A 20,230-nucleotide genomic window follows, 5' to 3' on the forward strand; every position below is an offset into this window, starting at 1 on the left:
TTCATGTAGCAGTGTTTTTCTCATTAGTGTAGGTATTTGTCAGGTGTGTACATGTAGGTATTTTCATTTAGCAGTGTTTTTCTAGTTAGTGTAGGTATTTGTCAGGTGTGTACATGTAGATATTTTCATTTGGCAGTGTTTTTCTCATTAGTGTAGGTATTTGTCAGGCGTGTACATGTAGGTATTTTCATATAGCAGTGTATCAATTTTTCATGTATATTTTTTCCTACAAACTCTGTAACATAGTTGCCAACTGACATGATATTCGCGTGTAATACACGCTTTTTCAACGGTTTACACGCGAGGATTTTGTCACATGGCGTGTACACGCGTTTTGCCACTTTACACGCAATTACACGCTTTTTCGTTGTTTAGATTTTTTGGTCGTTAGTGATATCGCGATTCTCGGGTTTTTTCATTATAAGACAAAAAATACCGAAAATTTCGAAGTAATATCGTCGCCATTGTTTATTTTTCTATATGGACGAACAGCAAAAGCCCTTAAGGTAAGTAGTTTGTGATTAGATTTTTCGATTTTGTGACTTTTTTCTTTCAAATTCACTTAGGGAAAATGTCGACAGAAATAGTTCGCTTTCAGGACCTGTACCGAGCCGATTGCTGAGCGAAAACGATGTGTACGTACAAAGATAAATTTCAAGATTTACAAATTATATTTGGGAGTTCAAGTTTAATTTATCGAGAGACGGTAACGCATTGTGCACCCTATGTTGCAATCATAACAATACATGTGAGAGAACTACAATGTAGCGATTTGATTAAGCATTTAACGTGCTTAATGGTAATCAAATAATAAAATACTTTTCTTTTTCAGTTTCAAATCTAGCCAACAGATTCCCACAGGCCAAAGGGGATGGAAATATCACGGAACTGTTGGATCAGTTCTCATAGTACCAGCTGTCTTCTGATGAACTACCCAGTTTTGACCAGACAATAGCCTCAGTCTCAGAGACAATAGGCTGAATAGCAACATAATTATATAGTTCGTTGGGAGCAATGACAAAGATAACAGATGACATTTTAGATGGCAAAAAAACGTTATGACACCCTTTCAAAGCTTGATCAAGCTATTTAAGTACAGCCAAATATCAATTCTGACTGTGAGAGAACATTTTCAATTATAAAGAAATCTACACTGAATTCTGTCTCATCAGAACTCGACAATGATATATTGTGTGCCTTGTTATCAAGTAAATGTAATCAAACTGGCAGTTGTTTTGAATATGTGCCTAAGCCTAGAGTGTTGCTTTAAAAGCAGCAAAACAGACCACTGTTGAATACAATAAAAGTTTACTCTAGAATATTGTTTTTATTATATATAAACAAATTTGTATAATCATGTATTGTGAAATTATGAACATTGTTCATATAAAAAAGTCTGCATCTTCGTCGCGCGTTTTCACACGCTTTTTGACATGTCATGTCATGTCATGACATGATTTCTCATTGTCAGAGGTTGGCAAGTATGCTCTGTAATATTTAAAATTCAGTTGTATTATCGTTAACCCTAACTACATTTCATTAAATAATTTACTAATAATATTGAACTTTCTAATGGCAATAACAAAGTCAAAAATAAAACTCAATGCCCCTTCTGCTATGGCGGGGGCATAAAAATCCATTGAAGTCACAAAAAGAAGAAAAAAGTATACACAATGGGAGACAACTCATTTAAATGGAAGAATAAACAGTTTAGACCTGCTCAATACAAGATTGAATTACAAAGCACAATTTGGTTTATAATTATCTTATTATAATCATACTTACTGGGTGAGGTATATAGGCATCTTCATAATTCTTGGGATTGATTCTGATTGGACCCTGAAATACAATATTGAAAAAAGACCCAAAACATTAAAAAATCTGTATATATTTCATTTGCATAAATATGCACTTTTCCATATACCATGTTTATGGAAAGTAAATCAATATCTGCCTTTACAGAGTATACTACTTGTACAGTGATGTGCAAAAAGTATTTGGTAACAATGGCGTCATGTTTACATTCTAACAGCTGGATCAGTTTTAAATGGCCATGCCTATGTCATTCACATCACTGATGATTATATTTATCTTAATCGTTGTGCAAAACATGGTATACAATCATGTGAAATTTGTGATTGTCTGCCATTTTAGTATTGTTGGAACATATAAAATAATAAGATGGGTAGAAAAGGTCAGGAACTGTCAACAGACGTCAAAAACAAGAATATAGAATTGTTCCAGAATGGGTTATCTCGTCGTGAAATTGTTGACATACTTTCCCAAGTCAACAGTTATTAACATTGTTCGTAAATTTTTAGACACAGGTTCTATAGAAAATAAACCAAGAAGTGGCCAACCATTATTTGTCAAACCATAGGACTACCGTAAGCTAGAACGCATTGTAAAAACAAGTCATAGAAGTTCTTTGTGTGACATTACAAACAAATTTAACAAAGATAAATGGGGAATGTGTCCATGGGACACAGATGATGCCCCTGCTTGCATATAACGTTATAAAGGGACGCTACCCAACTTTGTACTTGATCTGAGTTTTGTGGTAATAAGCATTGTGTACAAGTTTCATAACATTTGGTTGAGGCAAACTTAAGCTGATCTGTGTCATGTGGTAATAAGCATTGTGTATAAGTTTCATAATATTTGGTTGAAACAAACTAAAGTTAGAGAACGGAAACGAAAAATTCAGCAATTTTTCCATTTGCAAAGGGGCATAACTCTAGAACAGTAAAAGTAACACCCCCAAAATTCAAATTTGATCTGTGTTTTGGGGTAATAAGCATTGTGTATAAGTAACATAACATTTGGTTGAGGCAAACTAAAGTTAGAGAATGGAAAAGAAAAATTCAGCAATTTTTCCATTTGTAAAGGGGAAGAACTCCAAAACGGTAAAAGTAACGCCACCAAAATTCAAACTTGATCTGTCTAATGTGGTAATAAGCATTGTGTATCAGTTAAATAATATTTGGTTGAAACAAACTAAAGTTAAAGAACGGAAACGAAAAATTCAGCAATTTTTCAATTTGTAAAGGGGCATAACTCTAGAAATGTAAAATTGAAGCCACCAAAATTTAAAATGGATCTGTGTTTTGAGGTAATAAGCATTGTGTATAAGATTCATAACCTTTGGTTGAGGCAAACTAAAGTTAGAGAACGGAAACCAATTTTTGGGCGTACGGACAGACATATACAGACAAGGGTAAAACGTAATGCCCCTTCCGCTATAGCAGGGGAATAAAAAAATATTGAAAGTAAGTTTTTTTATGGTCCCGCCAGAAAGTGGTCAGGGCCTTATAGTTTTACCCTTGTCTGTCATTCCTTCATTCTGCAATGAACAGTTATACAGATTTTTTCTAAACGTTTTAACATATAGAGCTGATTTTTGGTATGTGAGTCTTCTACGATGAGTTACAGATCCAGTTTACATTTGTTTCAGCTCTGCTGTTTTTTGCCAAAATTACAGGCTTTGGACTTTGAAAATATCGTAAAAATAACAGTTATACCGACTTTTTTTCTAAACGACTTTACATATTTTAAAAGTTTTTGTTGTATTTCATTGGTTGATTTATTTACAGCACAAGCATAAACTTTCCTTTTCAAACGTAAAAACACTGCCCTTGTGATTGAATACTTTTTGCAAGTCTCTGTATCTTTGTAATGTAGGAATCCTTAAATTTGTTGTTTTAATGACCAAAAAAATGTCAATCTACATAGAAATTTTGTTTTTTAAGAAAACAATTAAAATCAGAAGTTGAATGCATACATATTTCTGTATAAAATAGGTATACAGTTCTCAATAAACTGCTTCGCTGAGCGCAGCTGGATACGCCCGCAGAGGTCCAATCCTGAACAGTTCGGGCAAAAATGGACACAATATTCAAGCTTGATACAGGTCTGAATTTGGATTGTAATTAAATATTTGATATATTATAGGTTTCTGAATAAATGTAGTCAAAGAACTTGAAATTGGTTATATGAAAGATTTCTTGCTGTTATGCAATACACTGTGCTGTTGTGCAATACTTAGTAAATCTGTTGTCAGACTATAAACAAATAAAATCTTATAACTTGGGAACTTAAAATCGAAAATTTATAGAAATCAAAAGGGAGCTTACAAAAATAGATATAAACAATTTACTAAAGTTTCATAAAAAATGCTGAAAGCATTTTTGAGTTATTGTCCGAAAAATGGAAAATCCCCATTTTGTAATGAATAAAACCCCATAAATCGGAAACGTATAGTCTTAAATTTATAAAAATTAAAAGGGAGCTCATGTCGATAGAAATAAACAATTCACCAAAGTTTTTCGCAAATTGGTGAAATTGTTTTTGAGTTATTGTCTGAAAACTGGAAAATCCCCCCTTTTTTAATGAATAAAACCCCAAAACTCGGAAACGATAAATCAGAAATTTATAAAAAACAAAAGGGAGCTCACGTAAATAAATATGAACAATTCACAAAAAGTTTCATGCAAATTGGTGAAATTGTTTTTGAGGTATTGTCCGAAAACTGGAAAATCCCCCCTTTTTTAATGAATAAAACCCCAGACGCTATACCATAATACGTCCCGCAAACGGACATATAAAAACTGGCTGTCATTTCTTTTATTTAATTTTTTTATTTTTCGTTTTCCAGTTATTATTCACTACAAATATACATTTTATCAAAGAATCCATTTTTTATGCAGTTTTACATATGTATTTGTAGGTGAAAGCAAACACCACAAATTACTATAATATTGAAGATATGTGTATATTGGCAAAAGTTAGTAATATAGATAACATTGCATGATCTTTAAATGGATCTATGGGTCAATGGTAAAGGGTTAGTATTCATTGTAAAGGTAAACATACCTGTATAATATGTCCTAACTTTAGTCCTCTCTGTAAATCTTCAGGTGACATGTATGGTTCAAAAGGAGGCTAAATAAAAGCAGATGGTGTATATAAAATCATTTACATGAGATGAATATTAAGACTTTCTTGTCTGTTTGTTTTAATTGAAGGATAATTTCAAAATTAACATGCCTTGGGACCATTATTGTCCCCTCAACCATAATATGAACTTTTCAACACTTTTGTAAAGGTTCCGTAAATTATAATTGTTTATAACTAAAACATGTAAAATGTTTTGTGTGAACAACTTCTGGCATATGTTTAGACCTCTGGTTAGAACTTCATGTATATTTAATGTTTATATTTAATTCCAGCAACTGTCAAGATATAGAAGAGCAATAAGAGACTAAATTCTAACTTCATAAAATTTATCTAACAAATTTGAATTATGTTTAGTCTAACCTGTTTTGTCTTATTCTGGTAGTTCCTTGGTGTATTCCGGTCCCCCTGTCTTTGAGATTTCTGATTTTCTGCAGAAGAAATAATCACATCAAGAAGTCTTTTTGAGTCTTTATATCAAATATGTATATAACAGTCCTATGCACATATGCCATTGTATGCAGAACCCTGTAAAGCTATAACAGGAAATTTGTTATTATGGAAGAAATGTACTTTTTTTTTGGTCAAACTGTTAATACACATGTCTGATAAAGTTTTAACTGCTCAGAAACAATACATTTTGCTGAAAAAAATGTTAAATGTTAAATGTCAAAATTTAATGGTGTGCACACACCATGCACACTGAAACAATAAGATAGCTAAATCAAGATATGAGAAATGGCAAAATTTTGGCAGAAATTCATCATTTTCCATTAAAAATAATTGAGTACATACCCATATGTCCATGTGTTATCATGGCTATTGCAGGTGACATTTTTGTCATAGTAATTATGTGTTATTACAGCTTACATTAACTTAACAAAGACAAGATGAGATAAATGCCTGAAATTTTCTGTACGATTAGGTACTTTTTGTGTATAACATTTGTTTATCTTTGCTTCACTTATGTTCATGATGTTAATCATGTCTAATGATATAACTGAGTCACAATATTAACATGACAGGTGACGGCTATAGTATGCATATGTTAAGATCTTGACCACCATAAAACTGAGTCACAACATTAACATGACAGGTGACTGCTATAGTATGCATATGTTAAGATCTTGACCACCATAAAACTGAGTCACAATATTAACATGACAGGTGACGGCATATGTTAAGATCTTGACCACCATAAAACTGAGTCACAATATTAACATGACAGGAAACTGCTATAGTAAGCATATGTTAAGATCTTGACCATCATGACCACAGCCATTTCTACAAGTGAGGGTATAAGGTGTATAAATTTCTAAGTAACAAGAGTGGTTGTTAATATGGGAATCTACTACCCTATTTATGTGTAGGGTTATTTTCAGTCTGTTAAATTATCTTTACCTTTAGATGTGGAGTTATTTCCCTTTCCACAAGGTGTATTTCTGTACTGCTGATTTTGTCTGTTCCCAGTTCTGTCTCTTTTAGACTGTCCTTGTCCCGGAGAAGGTTGACCATGATCTCTACCATTGTTTCTATACTGGTTGTTTGTATTTCTTATTTCCTGTCTGTATGGTGACCCTGACCCTGGCCTATTTTCTGATCTTGACTGACCTTCTAGTCTGCTTGATTTCCCAGACCCTGGTCTACTTCCTGGCTTACCTTCATTTCTATAAGGGGTATTAGATGCAGAATTAGGTCTATAACCTTGATGGAAATCAAACTTATCATTTGATTTTTGAGAACTAGGATTTTCTAACTTTTGAGGATTCGTCTGAACTTTTGACCTTTGTGCGTCTCTTGGAGAATTCTGATTTGTCTTGCCATGACCACCTTTATGTTTCTCCTTCTTGCTTCCCAACATTGGTCTTGCTCCTAATTTTTCACTAGCTATGTCCAATTGACGATCATATCCTGATGCCACTATGCCCTCAGGTGATATAATTACACCTGGCTGCAGTACATCAATGGCATCAGGAGCAATTGGTCTTTCTTTGCTTTTTCTTTTCCTATTTTTCTTCTTTTTATTTGACAAGCAATCTAATTCAACTTGTCCACTGTTTCCTGTAGGCATGCATAGCTTTTCTGAACCTGTTTCTTCAGTAGAACTTGTTTCTATTTTGCCATCTGTTGAATCAACTTGGGAAACAGTAGACTGGAAAATAAATATGTGTTTTATTAAGAATTTTGATTTTATTTAAAGATAAAGGCAAACGAAAGCATATTTCTTCATATAATTTCCCTAGTTAACAATAATAAACTGATGACTTACCATTAGTAGTTTGCCTTAAACTGACCTAATCAAAAACTTTATAACAAAGTGTTGCTGTGGCCTGAGACTGCACACATACTGTGGATTCATTTATTTTCGTGGGTATCAATTTTCGTGGATAGAGAAAAAAAGACGTTTCGTGGTATACGTAAATTCGTGGATCGCTGATTACAAAAAAAAAAAAAAATCAGATACGTAATTCGTGGATCTCTTTTTGATTTAGGAGATCATATAACCTCCTTGGTTTGATCAATAATAAAACAAACAAAAAAGAAGGAATTCATTGAAAAAGTTTTGAATTGTCAAAATCCTCGCTTGGTTATTCTAGGTTAAAGTGTTCATTGAAAACTTCTATTACAATAATGGACAGAGACAACTCATTATTTGTTTGTTTTACAATTTATAAATTCTTGTCGGAATTTTATAAGGTAATCAAAACTCTATGATTAAAAGTTCATTTCTCTAATCACGATATAATAAACAGTCATATAAGTAAAAGGTGTGAAAATAAATGTTCCTGTCATAAACAATATTACCTATTGGCAATATATCCCCGTACTTAATCCTATTGATTTTTAATCACCAGTAAACCAAACTATGACGCAGTAATTAACAACTGGCAGTTTTTTCCATGAACAGTTTTAATCAATTTTAAAAAGTAAATTATCACTGATATTCGATATGTTTATTATTGATTTAATCAAAATACTTGTATCTTCTTTCAATAAAAACACGTGTTATGTTAGAATGTTTATCGCTAATCAACACTATACTAGAACTGCATAACATAACCGGAAATAAACATCCGACTCCATACAGATTTCTCGGGATTATTCTTCGTTGAACTCTTAAATTCGTGGTTCGGTGTGACCCACGAAACCCACGAAAATTGGTATACCACGAATAAAAATGAATCCACAGTAAGCTTCGGCCTTTGCCACATCTTTAAGGCAAGACAAAACTATAATAATTTCAATTTTTCAAACCATATGTTGAACTCTTGATGTCTTTTTGTGACATTATGTCAAATGTTGAATGCTATATACTGTGGATTCATTTTTATTCGTGGTTTACCAATTTTCATGGGTTTCGTGGGTCATGTTATGCAGTTCTAGTATAGTGTTGATTAGCGATATACATTGTAACATAACACATATTTTTAATGAAAAAAATACAAGTATTTTGACTAAATCAATAATAAATATATCGAATATCAGTGATAATTTACTTTTTAAAATTGATTAAATCTGTTCATGGAAAATAACTGCAAGTTGTTAATTACCGTGTCATAGTTTGGTTTATTGGTGATTAAAAGTCAATAGAATTAAGTACGGGGATATTGCCCCTAGGTAATATTGTTTATGACAGGAACATTTATTTTCACACCTTTTACTTATATGACTGTTTATTATATTGTGATTAGGGAAATGAGCTTTCAATCATATAGTTTTGAATGCCTTATAAAATTCCGACAAGAATTTATAAATTGTAAAACAAACAAATAATTAGTTGTCTCTGTCCATTATTGTAATAGAAGTTTTCAATTAACACTTTAACCTAGAATGACCAAGCGAGGATTTTGACAATTCAAAACTTTTTCAATGAATTCCTTTTTATTTGTTTGTTTTATTATTGATCAAACCAAGGAGGTTATATGATTTTCTAAATCCAAATGAAATCCACGAATTACGTATCTGATTTTTTTTGTTGTTTTTTTTGTTGTTGTAATCAGCGATCCACGAATTTACGTATACCACGAAACGTCTTTTTTTCTCTATCCACGAAAATTGATACCCACGAAAATAAATGAATCCACAGTATCTAATTGATGTTTATTCATATTCATATATAAGGTAATTACTAAAACCAACACATGTACCTGTCCAGGTGCAGAGTTATCAGTAGACATCTAAAATATCAGGCTGCTTATTGGATGATGTATCTTTAACTGTTAATACAATGTGCATCAGTTATCTGGTAAAATAGAGTACACAATTATTCTTATATTATTTATTTAAAGACTGTGTACCTGCTAAAGAAATTCTTCAATTATAACAATTAACATCAAGGTAACCTGCTCAGAACTACATGTAAACATGTACAGTTTTATGAATGAGCTAACATGTACAGTATTATGAATGAGCTAACATGTACAGTATTATGAATGAGCTAACATGTACAGTTTTATGAATGAGCTAACATGTACAGTATTATGAACGAGCTAACATGTACAGTATCAACCAGTCTCCCTCACAGCTCATTTTTCAGCCCTCTTCACAACTTATTTGCAAGTAATGACTGTTTCTATAAGATATGATGCTAGATACATTGAGCATGAAAATTAAATTGCAGGATAAAAAAAAATTTTTATGGATTAATAAGGATATTTTTCAGACCAGTTCACAACCCAAAGCCTTTCTCCAAATCCGTTAAATTCAGAAAACAAGACAACATAGGTGTCCAAAATCCAATACTACCCCTAGAAATTAGACCAGAAGAGCATCAATTATTTAAAAACTTTATATGTACATCGTAAGATGATCTATCTAGTCATTGGTGATGACTATTAAACCAACACATGTAATTTTCTACATAATCAATATTTCCAAGGGGCCTTACTCCTTTAAAAATAATTGATCGGCACTGATTTTCAAACTCGTCAAAGACATTGCTGATATAAACCTACAAAAATGTATGATATAAGTTTCATAAAAGTCTGGCAAGACTTGTACAAATGAGAGCGCTAACGTTGCAATTTTCTATATAATTAATGTTTCCAAGGGGCATAATTCTTTTAAAAATAAATGATCGGCACTGATTTTCGAACTTGTCCAAAACATTGCTGATATAAACCTATGATATAAGTTTCATAAAAATCTGGCAAGAATTGTACGAGTGAGAGCGCTAACAAGACGGGACGGACAGACCCCCAGTATTTCTATATCCCCCGCAACGCATTGTGCTGGGGACAATCAATACATGTATGGTATGGTGAACAGGGTAGTAAGTAAAGTTAGCAATGGTATGGTGTGGGAACAACTTCAAATTCTGATTAATGAATGAAAAGAATTGTGTGAATTGATATGGATCAAATTTACATGTAAAAATAACCTCTTTGGTGTGTAATTATTGCTGTTTAGACTGGCAGCATTTGAAATGTGCAGGGTTGAAATATGTGCCAAAACAATCCTATTGTATATTTAAAATTTGTTCCAAATCTTAATTAGTTACATGAATCTTTTGAAATTGGTTTAACATGTATTATCATCATCTGCATCTATATGTATTTTCACACATATGGAATTTGATCTCTCTAATTTATGCATGCATGTTATGTATACACTCAAGCTTTATTTTTAGTTGTTTCAGATATTTTAAAATTTTGATTTCTGTTTTGCATTTTACTCGAAAAATTATTTTCACACTCGAGTTTTCACATGACTTTTTTTCAAATTCAGTATATGTGCATTTACATGTCATATAAATTTCTAATTTTTATCTTGTTTTCTTTTACAGGGACTGTACAGTTTTATTCCTTTAGTGTGCATCTAATTTGCAATGTGTATTATGTATTTTAAACTAATAAAAACAAATTAAAAATAGCAGTTGTCATTCTCTTCACTGATTTCACAAAATCCACAAATTACCGTTAATTTCCATGTACAATGTATATTTCACATTTCATTCCCGATCCTATGACATTTTAATATAAAGTCAGATGAGGGTACACTTAGCCTACGAAGGCTAATTTGACAGTAGTACTCGTCCAAGCATGAGGGGTTGCGCAGACACTGCCTTGTATATATACAGATGGTGATTAAAAATAATAACTTTTATGTACATGTTTTCTAAGTTTTGGTTTGAGTGTGTAGTCATCATCAATGAGTAGATGGATCATCTTACGATGTTCATGTAAAGAATGTAAATAGTTGATGCCAATGCTGGCCTTTTTAATCAGATTTAAAATTATAAATCTTGAAATAAACAGATAAAATTATCTACATTGTATACACGTTTTTAATTAATAAGTACCTATATGGACCTCGTACTCTTTCACAAAACATACCTGCCTCAAATGTGTAAAAGAAAATGTTAAAATTACCTCCTCTGTATCTATTCACAGACACACATGTTCAACTTTGCAATTTTTTAGTTTTTGCACAAAATTGTGCAACTTTTGACGAACAAAACATTTGAAAGACCAAAGTACATCTCAATCAATTATACGCTTGGGAGTCAATAGCGGACAGAAAAGAATAATTTCCGCAAAATATTCATCTTATTCTAACAAGTGTGGATGCAGATCTGTGTGGATAGTAATTGTTGAATAATTTGTTTATATGTTTGATAGTGTTATCCCCACTGAGTTTATGTATTGGTTGTACCCCATCTGGATGTTTTTGAGCTCTTTTTATGTCTTTCTCATAGGTTAACTTCTTCTTCTCTGGATCTTTACACCCTTTATAGGGTAACCATACTTTGGTATGTCGAACAGTTCCACCACCAAAAAATAATGAAAATGAACATCAGAACACCACAACATTATATACACTATTTACATTAGGAACTTTAACGATTGTTTTACTGAGGAAAGAAGTTAGGTCTCTTGGTAAAAATGATTACAAAAAGACAACAATAATTAATGTATAAATGTGTAAAACATTATTATAATAAAAAAGAAGCAATAAGCAGAGTTTTATATGACTTTTATTAGTCTAAACTACAAAGACTTAAAGTCCTTTTGGAAATCAATAAACAGTCTTAAAAATAACAATCAAAAGGCACCCAGTCCTATATTAAAGAAGTCCTGAATAGGTGGAACACTACACATCTTTGTTGAACTCAGATTTAAAACCTAACTTTACAAGTGAACTTGAAAACACGAAAAACAACCATTGTTCTCTGGATTTCTTTGTAATGAAGTTAAAAAAGTATCACTTAACTGAGATCTGGCAAGTCTGGTGGTCCTGATTTGACACTGAAGGATTTTTTTTTAAATATTGTGCCTCTTCTATGGTTCTTGTTATAGTAAAACTATCTAATAAAATACTACAAAGTGGGAAATTTTCAAAAATATGAAATTGTCCATCAATTTCTTCGATCTTTAAATCAGGTGATCCTAACGATTGTAATAACTATATAGAGGTATATGTGTTTCAAGTTGCTAAGGTAAATTAGTTACTTCTACACTGCAAAACAGATAGAGTCAAAAGATTTACTCAGTGTCAATCAGGGTGGTTTTAGGAAAGGATATAGAACAAGTGACCACATATTCGTTCTTTAAACTTTAATTAATAAATATTTCAACAAATGTTGGAAAAATCTTTACATTTGCTTTGTGGACTTCAACAAGGCATCCGACAGTGTTGTAAGGAAGGCATTACTGCATACATTGCTCAAAAAGGGAACAGGCGGTTAATTTTATGACTTAATAAAACATATCCATAGTAATATATCATATTGTTGTAAAACATATGGTTTCATTAATGTTCATTCCATGCTAATTTAAGGATCAAACAGTGGGATAGCCTTAGTTCTAACCTTTTGATATTTTTGTTGATTGCCTAGATTCCTATTTTAGCCCCGCTTTAACTGATCCAGTTAATCTGAATCAAATAAATTTTAATCATCTTCTTTATGTAGATGGTTTGGTCTTAATCTCAGATACACCTATAGGCTTACACCACAGTGTGGATGCCTTACAGTCCTTTGATAGTGATTGGGTTCTTAGCGTGACCACCAAGAAAACTAAAATTATGATTTTCTCCAATAGTAAAAATAGACCTCTAAAAGACAGAAATAGTTTTTATTTTTGGTCATTAGAATCTGCTACAGAATATGATTACCTAGGCATTGTCTATTGTCCATCATATTTTATATCATATAAATTAATGTTTAAGTATCATGCTAGATTAACTGACATTGAAGTTGATAATGACAAAAAAAAATTGATTTATTTAGATCTTCATTCATAGAAGATAAAGATTTGTATTCGCAGAAGTGCTCTTGCTGGCTGCAATCATTACATAAACTAAAAAAGTTACTTAATTTGAATTCACTTCAAGTATCATATACTGCGTTTGAGGATTCACTAAGAAACACAGGTAAATTTAGATTTAATAGCAAAATTTGCTCAACACTTGACTTAAAAGCATACCTGAGTTTTGATATACCAAAATATCTGAGATCACTTCTCACAAAAAGTAGAACTAGTGCACATTCACTTGATTTTGAAACGGGAAGGTACAGAAAACCAAAAACTTTAGCAACTGAACGATTATGTAAATTTTGCTGAGACAAAGTAGAAGATGAAGTGCACTTACTTTTATATTGTCTCCTATATAACAAAACCTCCTAGAGAAGTTTAGTGATTTTAAGAATTTGATTAAAGATGATGATATCAAACTAGTAATATATTTACTTAATCCAAACAATTTGGATAATGCCAAACAAATATGTTATTGCTTGAGTCAAGCTTTTGAAGTTCATAAAACACTTAGTGTCAGTTGGGCTACCTAAGTTATGGAAGTACTATACAAAATAATAGACTTGTGGTTGTAGCATATCATTAATTTTCATTTATTTAGCATTATGTTTTATTTACATTATTTGTTATGTTGTATATGTCCTTTATGTTGTACACAGGATTACGCCATGTCATAATTATTATGTGCTTTTCTCCTATAAAATATTTGATTTCGATTTTGATAAGGCAACGAATTATTTTGATCAAGAAAGGCAATGCGTTACCAGATACAATAAAACATTTGGAGATCCAATAAGAATACCTGCGTTAAAAGTGTCATGAATCTTAAGGTTGTTAGTAATGATAAGTTGAATTATAATAATATTAACAGTTTGGTAGGTTGCTGTAAAATTAGGACGCGTTACGATGACCTATTGCAGATAACATGTATTAGCTCGAAAATGATAAAGACTTTCTAATAACTAACCAGTCTCGTATCTAAAGCAAACAGGCGCGTAGCTACGTTTACGTCAAAACGCCAGGGCGAACACATGAAATTTGGAGAAAAAATATTTTAATTTAAATAAATTAAAAGATCTGGCTAAAAGCACATGAGCCTTGTAGTTTTCTTTCTCCACTGACTTGTAATTGAAGATAACAGTCGGAAGAAATTTACTTTTTAATCAAATGGTATCATATTATTTATTTGTTCGTTTTCTGTCAAAATCTGAATCTACTGTGAATTATCCTACCTTTCCTATAGTTTAAAGCAATTCATTATCTGCTGAGATACGATAAACAGTTTTGCCGAGCCTGCGAGACATAGCGATCCTAGATTCCGTAATCGGCGTTGGCGTCGTCAATATTTATGTTCAGCCTGTGGTTAAATTTTTTTTAAAACATCAATAAATTTGTCAAACCTTTATGAAATTTTACAGAATATAGGCAGAAACTTTTTTATGATCAAAAGAGTATCCAGAACTATCCAGAGCATAATTAGGAAAATTTACTTTTAATATTATTTTTCGGCATTTTACTGAAAAGAACATTGTTTTTATTAGTTAACAAGTAGATACCGTTTGTTACGCATCAATTACTTTGTCAAAACTTCATCGAATTTTATGTAAAAATGGTAACACCAACTGTACCATTTTTTTTTTGCACCAGATGCGCATTTCGACAATTAATGTTTCATCAGTGATGCTCGAGGCCGAAATATTTGAAAACCCAAAACCTAATAAATCATTGGAAGAGCTGAACAAAATAAAACGTACATAAAGTATAGCCAATTCCGGACAAAGAACCAGAGCTTTGCATGGGAGAGATATATAAATATTCCTTTATTTTAAATGATTTCAAGACTTTTATAACAGTCAGCAAATTTCAGTCTTAACATTATATTTTTTTTTTTCATTTTTCATTATTTTACCAATGTTTTGGGGCAATTAACAGACAGTCTTGGATTAAATATTTTTCACCTGCTACATTTGTAAACTTTCATAGATTGTTATGAAACTTGGACCGAAGCTTCTCTTCCAAGATCAAGAAAAAACATTTAAAGAAAAGTTTAATTTCTTTTAAATCCTGTATCTGACTGATAAATGGATTCACCTTTTTACAGTTTAACCGACAGTAGCAATCCCAGGCGAGACACAGGATTCCACGGAACCCTTTGAGTATGTTCATATCACACCTGACCATATTTGGAAATTTATTATTGCATGTACTTGTCCATATGCGCTTAAAAGGGGAGAAAACTAGATTAAGTCATAATAATCAAAAGAACGACACCATTGAAAATGTAGACTTGCTTTTTTTATATTTCGAAAGGTTTGGATCTTTGGTCGATTGATTGTTTTACCGATTGTGTTTTACCCCACATCTCCTTTTAAACATATTTCATAGTAACAACTACTGGCCATTAGATTCCAAATCAACACAATGAATAAATTAAACATGAAAAAATCTAGAAATTTGACTCTAAAGTATGTTGCTATTGATGAGTTTTAATGACAGAAATGGTATCTCTCACTCAATAAATCGTTAGCTTCCGTCGGACATCTGCTGGAAGGTTCCTTGCCCTGTACCCACTAGGGACCATCAAACCCCTCGCCGAGGTTCGGGCGTACACTTAAAAACGGCTTAGCTACGCCACTGGCAAAGGAGTCAGTAGCTAAACATCGTTAATAATTAGGAAGTGGCTATTTTGCTAACGCCGGCAAGATAGAAAATATGCTATTATTTCGGCACCGGCAAAATAGTTAAATTACTATTTTGCCTACTCTATAAAAAAAAATGATGAATCCTAAATTTGCCTTTTGGATACTGTTAAATGGTGTGCATTATCAACATAAAAGAATTGAAATATTAGTATTTCAGTTTAATACAATAAAATAAAACATACACAATACATAAAATACACACAACATTTAAAAAAAATTGTCAAGCAAAAAACATATTGAAACTGTAAAAAGAATTCACGTTAAAACTGGTGAATTATCTTGTAAGAATGAATTGTAATTAAAACTGGAATGTAACTGCAATTTATAAACTTTAACATGTGTGTTTTACTTAATTTTGTAAAAGTCACTTTAACTAGTCTTGAAAAAATATAAAAAGCCTAGTTGCTACTTTTACACCACTCAAAGATGGAAATTGGCAGTAAAACTTAACCAAAATGTATCACAATTCAAAATGTAATGTACCACAAAAGTACCTTCAAATTTTGAATAGTTAGTTAAAATTTACTGAAATTTTTAACAAAACAAGTTCTTTGACTTCGGTGTGTTCAATCGGGGTCCATCTACCCATTCATGTCTAATGTTGTGCCAGTTTTTTTTTTTATTGAAGTAGAAATAAATTAATTTGGGGATTCTGTACACAACCTGTTATACAAATTTGATATTCATCTTCTGTTTTGCAGTAAGCTATCTTCTGAAGCACTTCAAAAGTTTTCTCACCAATAGGTATCCTAAGTTTTTCAATATATATTTCTCATTTGAAGTTTCACAAGTCGTGAAACAGACACAGTTGCAACCTATCGGCTTGAGGCATAGCCTTTTCTATACATTTCTCTCACACGTGTCTTTATATCGGTTAATATAATCCTTACATTTTCCCAATTTTTCGTTTCTGAATTTGAACAACTCTATCACAGATGAAAGTGTATTTTCATCTTCCTGAGTAAAAAGAAACTTGGCAAGTATTTCACTTTATCCGTTACCATGAATATTGACAATGAAATATACTGGCATTCTCAAATTGTTTTTTTTTATGTAAAGTCTACCTGTATAACTTCTGTGTAAATATTAAACGCATTTCTCGTATTTCTGTCCTGGAAGAATACAGCCTGCAATCTATTTTCTTCAGTAACATACTCAACGATTGACTCTCTACTTGCTGAAAATATGTCATGAACATGTTTCAGATCTGTTTTAACATCTTCATTTTTCTTCTTTTAAAACTCTGTTTTTATATTGTGCAAATCTTTCAGCACAACCTTTTTGCCTGTTTTTTCATGATGTAGCTTTGTACCGTTTTCTTACATAGAGCAAGCATTGCCAAATTTAATGTAGATATCAAAATTTCAATAGAGTCGGCTAAATAACACATTTTCTATTTTGCAGGCTCCGGCAAAATAGCCACTGCCTAATAATTAATATCAAATATTGTGTCATCCCTGCTTCTATTTAATGTATCACAACTAATAATCTTTCTGTCCGTTTAACTTGATAACTTTTAACAAACTTATTACATGCTGCAATAAAGAATACAAAAATAATGAAATTAATACTTTTTTTACCGTTTCAGATAAAGTGAGTGCCGTTCATGCTTTCATTTCGATTTGAAATTAAAATTTTTCAACTTTCTACAATACGCTTCCACAATAAAATATGGTACAAAAACAGACAAAAAATTAAAGCTACACAGAATTACATAGGTGAAACAACATTTAAACTGATAAATATACATGCTTAGATGAACCAATGTTAAAAGCTTCCTTTTTTGGGGAAAATTAAGAATTAAATAAAAATTAAGATAATACATTTTGTAATTAGTAAGACTAAAAAGATAAGTTTTCACATTCTTGTGAAAAGTTCTAAGCGTCTTTTTGTTGAACAGGTCACAGCGGGAAGGCTGTTCAAGAAAGTTGCGGCCGATTTGTCAAATCGTCTTTTCCCGTGAGTTGTATCATACGAACAGCGTTCTTTTGTCATATGGAGGCTGGCACATACACACTGACAAGTTCTTCATGAATCTTTAACCTGACTTTATCTAAATTTTACATTTTTCACCTTTTTTGAATTAGACTCCTCAGTGTTGTAAATTGACTATGCAAATCATCAATATAATGTACAGTATCTTTTCTGTACACTATTACTCCATATTGCTCAGCTGTGTTGCCATGTTAATGTTCAAATACATGTAAAAAGTAAAATAGGGAAAATACCGAACTCCAAAAAAAATTCAAAATGGAAATCCCTTATCAAATGTCAAAACCAAATTTAAAGCTTAAACACATCAAACGAATGGAAAACAACTGTAATATTCCTGACTTGGTTGTCGGTTTTTTGCTGTATATCATTATTTGTTTTTCGTTCATTGTTTTGTACATAATCAGGCCGTTAATTTTCCCGTTTGAATTATTTTACATTTGTCATTTCGGGCCTTTTATAGCGGACTATGCGGTATGGGTTTTGCTCATTGTGTAGGCCGTCATGTGACCTATAGTTGGTCATTTGGTCTCTGGTGGAGAGTTGTCCCATTCGCAATTATACCACATCTTCTTATTTTTACAATGTTTCGAAATATCACAGCCTATATAATACCAAAATATAATAAATAATACATGTCATCTGTTATAATTCAAATATCAAGTTATATGTAATGACAATGTTCAATGTTTTCATTCATTTACAGAATATGATATTAAAGATACAAATATTTAAGGTTTTGTTTTACATCTTTTTTTTATACCTACCCATCAATAACATATAAATAATACAATATGTGTATTGCTTATTGTTTTTGTAGTAATACATCATTAAGCCAAACAAAGGTTACTATTATTCGACGACCTAGGGCAATATTAGATTGATATTATACGATGACCTAGGGCAATATTAGATTGATACGCTGCACACTTGTCGCTGGCATATTAACATGTTATCACCATTCATCTAAATCATATAGCCTAAAAAGTTATTATATATTAATTTGTAATTTTAACACATATATCTCGTGTCTGTTTTTATACATAATTTTCATATTTACAGGATATTTATCTTTTGGAAACTTCCTTAAACCCAACGTCATTTTAGTTCATTGTATTCAATTACGTCGTTAGCAATGTTAAGTTTATTTAACCTTTGATATTTCACGGAAGAAGCAGGGCAAAGTAGTATTTCCTTGTTGGATTACGTTAGACAGAAACAACGCAAAGTACACTTAGTGTCCAATGTTATGAATAGTAATTTAAGCTAACCAAGGGTCGTACTAAGTTTATGTACTTGTCCAGAAAACAAAGGACGAAAAGACTTTATAAATGAACAGCGGATGATTTGTTGAACTACTTTACTTTGTGCGTACATTGAGAACAGATGCTTGTAGCCTGCAGATGAACTTGCAGATACTTATTTGAGCAAGGATTGGAATAATACCAATTTATACTAATGGAGTTTCTTGTCGTACGTGAATAATTAATGTGTAAAACTGGTCAATCATCGCTACAAAACTGTCCCATAAATCTGAAAACTGTCACACTCTGTTAACTCTATCCTTACACAATGTGTCATGTCGTAGAAGTTTCATGTCGGATTTACTTATTGAGCTAATACAAAAAAATCAAAATATTCTTCTCCATTCAACATGGACATGATACAAGTTTATTTTTTGTTTGAATTAACTGTTGCTTATTTGTTATGCATGAGCTACTTGACCCACGGTCGAATGTACACAAGTGGAAGTTCCAGATATCACAGTTCTGGAGTACGACGGAAGGAAGAACCCAATAATGGTAAGTGGTTACTAGACATATTCATTGATTTATTGTTTATTTACTACTGTCCAGCTTTAAATGTTTTATAGGGCGTGACCACATTCAACAATATAAACAACTTGTCCAAAAATAGAAATAGGATTTACTATGGTCAATGAGACTTTTTGTATTACAACCAAACCCTATAAATTGATGGCAATACTATCAATAATCCCAACAGGATTGGTAGCAAACAAAGATTTATATGATTTGTTTTTCAATTGGATTCAATGATATGAATGAAATTACATTGACCACTCGATCAAGGCATCAATTACTCGAAGAGGAACGTAATGCAATCGCAAATAAAAAAAACCCAAAAAAATCCCCCCAAAAAATTTCATTTTAACTTGTCTATCAAGATGATAGATCAGCACAATATCAAACTTTTATACGGCTTCGCTTTTAACAATCTTTTTTTGGTAATAAATTTGCTTTAAAAGAGTGTGTAAAATTACAGTAATTATTTTCAGTTTCACTTAAATATTGTTTATATTAAGTGAAT

At 31.7% G+C, this 20,230-nt stretch overlaps 1 protein-coding gene and 2 long non-coding RNA genes across 3 annotated transcripts in view; 2 read left to right on the plus strand and 1 right to left on the minus strand.

The window, feature by feature from the left end:
- LOC127719453 (DIS3-like exonuclease 2) overlaps positions 1–11,442 on the minus strand; it is a 42,370-nt gene extending 30,928 nt beyond the window's left edge. Inside the window, exons 1-6 of the mRNA XM_052225560.1 lie at positions 11,325–11,442; positions 9,102–9,196; positions 6,355–7,105; positions 5,317–5,384; positions 4,873–4,941; positions 1,786–1,839 (exon numbers count right to left, since the gene is read on the minus strand). Of these exons, the coding sequence (XP_052081520.1) occupies positions 1,786–1,839; positions 4,873–4,941; positions 5,317–5,384; positions 6,355–7,105; positions 9,102–9,131 (972 nt within the window). The 5' untranslated portion in view covers positions 9,132–9,196; positions 11,325–11,442. The remainder of the gene's footprint in view (positions 1–1,785; positions 1,840–4,872; positions 4,942–5,316; positions 5,385–6,354; positions 7,106–9,101; positions 9,197–11,324) is intronic.
- Positions 245–1,319, plus strand: LOC127719454 (uncharacterized). The gene is made up of 2 exons (XR_007990313.1): positions 245–506; positions 833–1,319. It is a non-coding gene; the product is annotated as an uncharacterized LOC127719454 (long non-coding RNA).
- A 7,626-nt stretch (positions 11,443–19,068) lies between the features above and the next one.
- Positions 19,069–20,230, plus strand: part of LOC127719455 (uncharacterized) — a 30,109-nt gene continuing 28,947 nt past the window's right edge. Inside the window, exon 1 of the long non-coding RNA XR_007990314.1 lies at positions 19,069–19,704. This is a non-coding gene — a long non-coding RNA (uncharacterized LOC127719455). The remainder of the gene's footprint in view (positions 19,705–20,230) is intronic.

This window comes from Mytilus californianus, unplaced genomic scaffold, assembly GCF_021869535.1.
Source record: "Mytilus californianus isolate M0D057914Y unplaced genomic scaffold, xbMytCali1.0.p SCAF_11, whole genome shotgun sequence".
Lineage (NCBI taxonomy): Eukaryota > Metazoa > Mollusca > Bivalvia > Mytilida > Mytilidae > Mytilus > Mytilus californianus.